This window comes from Barbus barbus (genome assembly GCF_936440315.1).
Source record: "Barbus barbus genome assembly, chromosome: 30".
Classification (NCBI taxonomy): domain Eukaryota; kingdom Metazoa; phylum Chordata; class Actinopteri; order Cypriniformes; family Cyprinidae; genus Barbus; species Barbus barbus.
The window spans coordinates 27,451,154-27,461,621 of record NC_136758.1 but is presented as its reverse complement, the minus strand read 5'-3'; the positions used below and the strand labels follow the sequence as shown (position 1 = coordinate 27,461,621).

General features: G+C 35.2%; 1 protein-coding gene across 4 annotated transcripts in view; it reads right to left on the bottom strand.

Annotated features, from left to right (window-relative positions):
- Window positions 1–444: 444 nt before the first annotated feature.
- Window positions 445–10,468, bottom strand: part of plcb4a (phospholipase C, beta 4a) — a 50,000-nt gene continuing 39,976 nt past the window's right edge. For 2 of the 4 annotated variants that reach the window (XM_079385687.1, XM_079385686.1), the window contains exons 32-37: window positions 10,246–10,421; window positions 6,215–6,316; window positions 4,694–4,751; window positions 4,523–4,609; window positions 2,915–2,951; window positions 445–1,137 (exon numbers count right to left, since the gene is read on the bottom strand). In XM_079385687.1, the coding sequence (XP_079241813.1) occupies window positions 1,085–1,137; window positions 2,915–2,951; window positions 4,523–4,609; window positions 4,694–4,751; window positions 6,215–6,316; window positions 10,246–10,421 (513 nt within the window). In that variant the 3' untranslated portion in view covers window positions 445–1,084. The remainder of the gene's footprint in view (window positions 1,138–2,914; window positions 2,952–4,522; window positions 4,610–4,693; window positions 4,752–6,214; window positions 6,317–10,245; window positions 10,422–10,468) is intronic. The other 2 variants (XM_079385685.1, XM_079385684.1) reach the window with 1 other exon arrangement.

Here is a 10,468-nt window from a genome sequence, read left to right as displayed (position 1 = left end):
TTATGATGTTTTTATCAGCTGTTTGGACTCTCATTCTGACGGCACCCATTCACTGCAGAGGATCCGTTGGTGAGCAAGTGATGCAATGCTACCATCTCCAAATTTGATGAAGAAACAAACTCAACTACATCTTGGATGGCCTGAAGTGGAGCACATTTTCAGCATATTTTATTTTGGGTGAACTATTCCTTTAAAATAAGACGTGTGTGATAATATTGCGCACTAACCTTGTTTATGCATGTCTTTCTGAAGTGAAGCAGTGTTTTTGTTTCTGTGGTCATCAGCAGCGTGTCTCTGCTTCATCTGTAATGAACCCTGAACAGTCCTTTCATTTACATAGTCATTGAGCAGATGGATTTCATACAAAGCTATTTAAAAATAAGAAACATCAAGCATTTCTACAATGTTTATGCTCTGAACGGAGGAAGAAAGAAATCATACTATGACTACTAAAATGGATTTTATATAATTTCAACTCATTTACATGCTTTTTTCCTTGATCTTCTTTATAAAACGTCAGTATTAAAACAGTGTTATTTCAAAAGACTCTCAGATACATCATTTAGATTTTGCTGTTTATATTTTACTGCTATATTCAAAGGTAACATAAAATGACATTTACAATCCATTTGACAAAATATCTTTCCATATCGAAGCAAATATACAAAAAAAAAAAAGATAGTTAAAAGATGGCGTTTCACACCAGAATAGCAATTATTGGTTAACAACGGGAAAAAGAAAATAATTTGTCAAGTTATTATATTTTTAAAAAGACAAACATTTATTCTTTACATCATATGTACTGATGAATCATTCACAAATAAGATCAGATACATGTTTTAAAAACATTAAATAGTTAATTTTAATTTCATGTTGACCTAAAAGTAGCTGGGCTTGTAAAATTAGAATTAGTTTGTCTCTTTGCTGACAAATAAAATATCTGTGTGCTCATACACAATATTTATAAATCTTTCAATATTAATAAAACAGAAATAAATACCAAGCAGATTTCACAAAAACAAGCTGTATGTATGTAGTGCACATACAGAGCGTTCTCACTGCAGCGGGCCGTGGGTTTGATCGCTCAAGGCTCGGTTCTGTCCTCTCTGCTGTCTTCATGTTCGGAGTCTCTCTGGCCTGTAATGACAGTGAAGCACATTAGCACAGAATCACATCACCGGCTTCCAGAGGTAATGCTATAAAGAGAGCTGCGTTACATTTCACAAATCCTATTTATTCAATAACATCTCAACATGAGAACTAACTTTCTTGCAGGGAGGATATTGCAGGCTCACAAACTACATTTTGAAGTCAGTCATGTCGTGTGTTTTAGCCGCTGTACTGTGCGAGAGCCGTCAGTGGTAATGTGATGTGACGTTCAGCGTTTCCTCTGCTGATTGTGGCTGGAAAATCAGCTAATTTATGCACTGCATTTAAATCAACAGCAAGTGAAACAATCCTCCAGCGGACAAAAACAGTTAGGATTCACAGCGTCAGTCTTGAGATGTGAACATTTGCCATAAGCTCAGATGAGGAACATATTGCAAATATTACAGTTTCTGTTATCATTTACACTCTTGTGCAGTCCCTGCAGTTTTTCATCATGATTGTGGAAGCTTGTTTATGCCACAGGATAAAAATAAATAAAAAGTTAATTGCAACTTTTTTATCTTACAATTCTGAGTTTATATCTCATGATTCAGACATTTTTCTTTACAATTCTGAGAAATTGTGAGATATAAACTCATAATTAAAATCGGAGAAAAAAACTGAGAAAGTCAGAATTTATATCTCACAATTCTGAAAAAACTCAAAATTTGTAAAATAAGTCACATTTACTTTATTTTTTTTAATTACACGGTAGAAACAGGCTTCCATATGGAACACAAGGCAAAATGTTTTTTTGAATATATATATATATATATATATATATATATTTATTTTATTTTTTTAATAATTCGCCATTTAAGCAGAAAAATGCAGTGCAACTTAAAGTTATCAACATACTCAATACAAAAGACAAGCATGTCAAAATTTCACCATCTTGGCAACTGGTCACATACAGTAAACACAACCAATTATGAATGATTTACAAACGTAAACTGTTAGAAAATCAGACGTGTATCAGTGTATTGGATCTGTGAGTTAGGTCTTAAAGTGACGGCAGACAACAAAAAGAGAAAATCACTCACTGCTCCTGACTGAGCGACTTTAGTAGCTCAGTATATGTCATTTATACAGTTTATACTGTGCAATGATGTGGAAGCCCATTTCTGCCAATAATAAAAAAAATTATTTACATTTTTTTCAAAATTGCTATAAGCTCACAATTCTGAGAAGTCAGAATTATGAGGTAAAACCCAGTAATTACATGTATTTTTTGTACAATGCAAACTCGGCTGACAGAAAATGACAAAGAAATTCATGAAGTCCTGCTGGGGCTGCCTGTTGTACCAAACCTTCGGGACTTTCTTCAGTGAATCCCAAATAGAGAAATATTTTCGATTATTTTGCCATTTGACAGAACCGAGTGAACACTCTTAAATAATTCTCACGGAAGAAAGAAAAAAACTCAAATGGGTTAGGAATGACATGGCAGTGAGTAACTGAGGAGAAAGGTTTCACTTTTGTGTTACAAGCAGCAAAAAAATCAGTATTCAATCCATTTTTTACACAGTTGTTTATAGTATGTACACGCATTGATGATTGCAAGCTTCCTGACGGGCAAAATAAACAGAGAACCCACGAGGAAGGCTTCCTCGACCCGCATCTGTCTGATCAGTAGTCTGTGAAGGTGCGGAGGAGGAGCAGTAATTCACAGCCGTGATGGACTGGACTTCCATACGGGGAGGAATGAAAGAATCATGGGAAAGGGGAGGCGTTGTAAAATTGATTTGTGAGAAGAAAGTCCTACCTTGGCATTGTGATTTTGCATAGCACGAGTTCAACAGCTGAATAAAAGAGCACAATAAAATCCATGGTGAGTGATGATCAAATCCACATGACAGGTTCATGCATCATCAAACGGCTCATTTCTGCTGTGTGCTATATTTTCATGCCACACCATCATATATCTTTACAAATATTTTAAAAACAGTATTAGTCATTTATTAGAATGTAATTCAATCAGAAATATTTTTTTCCTTCCAAAAATGTTAGATTTTTTTAAATTATAATCAATTTATATGGTTATCCTGTGTCCCGGTACTTTAGTATCGTTGATATACTATTACAGTTTTTGAAATATGTTCTATGTATATAGTGCACATACAGAGCATTAGCGCAATATGCAAATATTTTGGATTAGATTTTATTTTTATATTTTCTGTTGTCACTTTAATTTTAGTTAAAATTTTTGACATTTGTAATTTTTTTTAGATGTAATTTATTTATTTTTTAAATACAGTTTTTGTTTTTATGTAGTTTTAGTTTTATTTATTTTAGTAATTCAAGTTAACCTTAATGAAAATGAGAAATGTAGCTAAAATAAGTCTTTGTTTGTTACATTTAATTTCAGTTAGTGACTATTTGGTTTTAGTTTTAGTTAACTATAATAATTTAGGCTGGTTACAAAAAGACAATTTTACACAATATTTTGGAGTTAAAACACTTTTTTCTGCTGTAGTATTTCATAATTACTTCAATGGCTTTTTATGGTCTTAGTTTTATTTAATAACCCTGCTGTCCTCAACAATGCTTTTTAATGTTATTCTTTGTGAAATGTTTTAATGTAAAAGCTTAAATGTTATTCTCAATGTAAAAAAAAAATCTTTAATGACATAATCTTCCAGGAAGTGATTTTGATAGGAAATTAACAGCAAACGCATTATGAGTGGGTTTGATGAACTCAGTGATGTTTTGTGATGTTGGTTTGTGCCTCTCTAAAACATTCATCCTGTATGATCAAATGGTCAAACCAAAATTTCAGTAGATTAAAATATGGAAAATCACTTCAAGTAGACATCCTCATGTAATCTAAATGTGACCCTGGAGCACAAAACCAGTCTTAAGTGTCAATTTTTCGAAATTGAGATTTATACATCATCTGAAAGCTGAATAAATGAGCTTTCCATTGATGTATGGTTTCTTATTATAGGACAATATTTGGCCGAGATACTACTATTAGAAAATCTGGAATCTGAGGGTGCAAAAAAATAAAAAATTTGACAAAACTTAATCAAAAATTAAGTTTTGATATATTTACAGTAAGAAATTTCCTAAATATCTTCATGGAACATGATCTTTACTTAATATCCTAATGATTTTTGGCATAAAAGAAAAATTGATAATTGTGACCCATACTATGTATTTTTGGCTTCTGTTACAAATATACCCCAGAGACTTAAGACCCAGGGTCACAAATGAGCACTAACTTCAGCTCTTTATGAACATCTTATGTCATATTTCTGAACATCTTCTATACCTTTTTATAGAAACACATGCTTGACTGCATTCATCATGTAGAGGTTACAGAGTTCACAGCAGAAAGGACCCAAACATTAAGGTACTGGTGGTGAAATACCTCCTCGTTGTGTTTCTCCAGCCTCTCCAGTGGTTCCCGCTGAGCTGCCTGGAGTTGCTCGCTCTCCTTGGACTGTTTCATGGCGAGCTGTCAATCAATGCCCATGTTAATTTACATAATTATAAACATGCATTTGAAAAAAAAACAAACAAACAGGATTAGAATCATTACCCTCTTTCTTTCTGTAAGAAACTTCCTTGTGTTCGTGCTGTTAAGCTCTCGAACTCTCCTGCAGAAACACATCCCGTTAGAAACAGTATTTGTCAGATTATTGCTTATAACTTTTGACCAGTAGGTGATGCTGACTTAAAAGTTTGTGCACATCATAAGATGATGATGATAATGAAATCTGCTAGGTTTCATTGCAATATACCAAAGCGTTCCCAAAACACACCCTTAGTTCCTCTTTGGCGTTACAAATTTATTGGTGCGGTAAAATCAAATTATGTTTGTGAGGGCTTGTCAGGTGATGAATGACATGAGGCAATTTATAGGTGAAATAATAACAATAAAAAAAGGTCCATGAAGAGGTTCAAAATAGTGGAAAGGCATTTGGTTAACCTATAAAATCAGTCTTCTACAAATACCCATTAATACAGAAGAATGATGAGTTAAATCCATGATCATTCTTAAGTTTCATTACAATATAGCAAAGCTTTCCCAAAACACACCCCCAATTCCTCTTTGGACTTATAATTATAATTCATTATTGAGACCCAATTTTCTCAATAATGAATTGGTTTATTAAGTCAAAAAGTTATGAAAAAAAAAAATGGAAATGTAAAGGTCACTGGATGATGGAGGCAATTTATAGGAGAATTAATGAAAAAATGGTCCATGACGAGGCTCAAATAGAAAAGCATCTGGTTAACCTAGCAAATCAGTTTTCTACAAACACCCATTAATATAGAGACAAAAGAAGCTTGAATAAAATTCTAAATAATCATCATTTGTGAGGTTTTGACCAGTAGGTGGCACTGGATTGAAATTTTGTGCACATCATAAGTGGATGATGACAGTGATAATTCCTAAGTTTTATTACAATATACCAAAGCATTTCCAAAACCCACCCTCAGTTCTGCTTTAGCGTTCTCAACAATTTATTGTTGTGTTAATATCAAAGAGTTATGAAAATCAAAATATGCTTGTGAAGGTTGGTCTGATGATAGATAATATGGGTCAATTTATTGTAAAAGTAATGAAAAAATGGTCTGTGTAAAGACTAGAGATGACATACGCAAGTAATCATTTTTGTATGTTTTTTAACCAAGGTTCACTCTTTATTGTGGACCTACTGCATATGTTTAACATCAAAATATGCAATCATTTCGGAGATAATAACAAAAATTACTTTTTCAGTAAGGTATAAGAAAATATCTCACCCAAATTTGGAGTGAATCATATAAGATGAGTTAAAAAAGATGTTTTAACAAAATTGTAAATGTGGAAACTCCAGAGCATTGAGTTCACCCGTGCAATCAGAGAAAAACAGATAAATGGATCTAGATGGTACCTGGACCTAAAAAAAGCACTAATTATATGAATTAAATTGCACAAGATGGTTCTGTTTGGACATTCAATTTCAATAGCTATGCCTCAAAATACAAGCAAAGCACAGAGGAAAGTGGAACTACAAAGTAATGCTGGCTGTATGAGCTTTAAAGTGAATTGCTGCCGAGCTTTTATTATTACCGTTCCCTCTCAGCCTTGTTCTTTATGCTTTTGTCTTGACTTATGGCTTTGCTGCTCTCCATCGAGGTCTTCGCTTGGTTGGATAGCATCTCTTTATTCTGTCTGTAAGAGGAGGAAATACTTCAATTTGGTTTTTATAATAAACATTGATTTACTCTATCATTTTAATAAAGTAGGTCTGTATTTATATGTGTACTCTGTGCAACCGAAGAAATGTCTAGAGATGTAACTACTAGAGATGTTTTGAGATTATATATATACACACACACACACACACACACACACACACACACACACACACACACTCATACATATATATATATATTTTCCCTCCAAAAGTATTGGAACAGTAAAGACAAAATTGCTCTGTTGGCTGTGGAGTCAAGACATTTGCAAATATGATTAAAAGATGAATATGAGACAAAACTACAGAATGTCACATTTTATTATTGGGTGATTCAACACATAGATGTTTCACCAGCTAAGAGGTTCAGCACTTTTAGAGTTTCATCCCTCTATCTGATGTGAGCATAAGTATTGGAGCAGTTGCCTCACAGGTCTTTCTAAGTGATCAGCTGTGTCCTGTTGCATTAATTCTTCAGATATTAAAAGCAGGGAATGTGTCGTATCAGTTATATCCATTACTTCTGTATTCTGAATCCTGCAATCGATGATGACACACACAAACCAGGATGAAGATGAGGGCGCTGACTTTGAGAGAAAAGCAAGCAATTTGGATGCTAAAAGAAAAGAGGAAGTCAATTAGAGCTCTAGCAAAAACAAAGGGCATGGAGAAATCAAGAGTTTGGAAACCACCAGCGACACCAGCAACCAACAACTGCCTGATCAGCTGAGAAAACAACAGTAGTTGATGACAGACAAATCATAAAAGCTATGAAAATGAACCCTAAAAGACATGTCTGTAAAATCACCAACAACTTCCAGAAAGCTGGGGTGATGCTCTGACAATCTACTGTCCTCAGGAGACTTTGACACAGAATTACAGATGCTACACAGCAAGATGCAAACCTCTGACCAGCACCAAAAATAGAAAGGCAAGATTAGAGTTTGCAAAAAAGCACAAAGGTGAGTCAGAAGAGTTTTGGAACGGTGTTTATGGACCGATGAGACAAAGATGAACCTTTATCTAAGTGATGGGAAAGATAAAATGTGGAGAAAAAAAGGGAACTGCAATGATCCCAAGCATACAGCCTCATCTGTAAAGCATGGTGGAGGTGGTGTCATGGCATGGGCATGCATGGCTGCCTCTGGAATAGGCCCTCTCAACTTTACTGATGACTTAATGTATGATGACAGTAGCAGAATGAATTTGGAAGGGTACAAAACCATCTTGCCACCAATATTCAAGAAAATGCCACCAGATTCATTGGGAAGTGCTTCATATTGCATCAGGACAATGACCCAAAACACCCTGCCAGTTCAGTCAAGGAATTTATAAGAGCAAAGAAATGGAAAGTCTTAGATTGCCCAAGTCAATCTCCAGATTTAAATCTGATTGAACATGAATTTCACCAGCTGGAGAGGAGAGGAAAGGCAGAAACTCCCCAAAACAAGCAACAATTGGAATCGGCTGCATTAAAGGCTGGGAAAAGTATTTCAAAGGATGAGACCAAGAGTCTGGTGATGTCTATGGGTCACAGACTCACTGCTGTGATTGTGCGCAAGGGATCTGCAACTAAATAATAGCTTTTAATCTTTTATATCTGCCTTATGTTCAACTGTCCCAATAGTTATGCTCACATCAATGAGTGGGATGAACTCTAAAAGTGCTGCTCTTTTTATTTGGTAAAACATGTATGTGTTGAAACAGCTAATAATAAAATGTGATATTCTGTAGTTTTGTCTCATATTCATCTTTTAATCATATTTGCAAATGTCTTGACTCCACAGCCAACAGAGCAATTTTGTTCCAATACTTATGGAGGGCACTGCATATATACATATATATATATATACACACACACACAACACACAAACAACAAAATGACAAACTTTTTAAAACAAAATTTTAACAAAACTATAGGATATTATAGGATATCAGTTATGCTAAAATCAGGTCCATTAAATATTAACAAATACAACTTTTGATTTTAATTATGTATTAGTAAAAAAAAAAAGGTAATTGATTGTAGTTATATGATTTTTATTAATATAGAATGACTCATACAGACTCATAATATCTTGGCTGTACTGCGCAACAAGAGCAGACAGTACATGCGCTGCTTAAAGTGAAATTGCAATAATAAACACTTGATAGAGTTAATGTAAGATATTCAATAAGAACAGAGAACATAGCACACACACACACGCTTCACAAAACCCATGTAAAACACACAATGGAGAATTCAGTCAGAATGAATAGCGCTGTTTAGCATTGCATTGTTTCAGAACCTGATTCACTAAAGCAATTATGCAAATCAGGTAACGCTACAAACAGGCCCACAAAATCAGCGCTGATCACGATTCACATGGAGCGATTCTCCAATGAGCAGGCCAAGATCTGAGCGGAGAACTACTGCCATCTGACCACGTCACTAGGACTGTAAATGTGTGCTTCACTACACATCTGGAAATGTGCCCGGACACATCCGTCATGTGATGAATCACTGCTGACATGATCAATTGGAAATGTTAACAAACGTTAATTGCAATTATCAAGCACACAGTGATGCATCTGGGAATCCAACACTCACTATTTAAAGTAGGCAGGAAAATAATGACATTGATTTAATTTAAATGCACGACACAATCCTACAGCAGTGCATGCTTTTGAAGATGCAAAGCTGCAGTCCGGAAGTTTTGCCTCTTTGTCGCCATCTCTGTTTGAAACCTGCAATTTATTTTCCTAATGGCTCCAGCGTGGATGAATCTAATGTTTTGGGGAGTAATTTATGTGTGGTTGTCAGTCATCGCACCGGTGTGGATAGTCACTGTACTTCAGAATCACAGATTTTACGTCTTGGAAGTATGACCCAAATAAGAATTTTCACAGTATATCGCCATCTGAACAAGTAAGTAACAAGTCTGCCACTTTTGTTCTGACCAACTGAGGAAAAAAGCATTATAATACATCACGCTACCAATGGTGATTAAATCTAATGATCGGTTAGCTCATATCACATCAAACCGTGCAAATTATTATTATTGTTATACTTTGTTTTCAAATTATTAATGTTAACAACATCAGCATTGCGTGACTACGTGTATGTTGTGTGTATTAGCATTGCACTACATGTAGATTTCAATTTCTGTACAGTCTAATTGTCATACCATTCAAATTTTATATAAAGAAATTCTTTTAACCCAAAAAGCAAATTATTCTTTCTTTCTTAGAACTGGTTTTGTTTAAAATACAAATCTTGTGTTATCCGACGTAGGCTATCTGTAATCAGATGCACATTTAAAACTGGAATATAATCCAATTTCAATCACTTGTGTTTCATAAACGCAAACATTTTTACAATCCGCCATCAAAATGACAAGTTTAATTATTCCAGCTGCTGTGAGAAAAGGCTATAAACGATCCGCCACCTGCAGATATAGCCTATTAGCCGGGACGACTTCTTTATGTTTACAGACGTGATGTAATGACGCAGTGCCATGCTCGAATTTCCCATGAATTCTTCCCAGTAACACTCACATTAGAAAACATTATTATAAGCTTACCGTTGTGAATCGGGCTAAGGTAAGGAGATAGTTTTGAACACTGGCTGGTTATGTACTTGCTCAAAAATTGATTTCGTATAATTGTGAACCAAAAGATTTAAAATTGGCACTTAATTATATTATATTGAATGTCAAGTTAGGTATGCGTTACGTAAGATGCATGACACAAAAATCTCCAACACAACAGAAAGTGCAGGATTCATTAAAGTAAGATGTCCAAGTTCTCAGTGCTACAGGTCACTTTCCTGAGGCCAGCGATGAAGAGAGGAACACCTTCTAGGACGCTATACGAGCTTTCATCTAAATTCAGTCGAAGTTCAACGTTCAGTCGTTTCTTCTCTCACCTCTCATGGAGGAGCGAGAGCTGCTGGGTTTGCTGCTCCTGCTCCATCAGCAGGAGTTTCCGGAGCGTCTCGCACTGCTGAATCACATGCTGCTCTCTCACAGTCTGCTCTTCAGCCGAGTGCCATTTGATCATTTCTGCCCATTCGAGCGCGTGAGCGGCCACCATGTCCTTCACCTGCGTACAGCGACAAAGACAGTGTGTCTATTTCAATACTCAGTAAC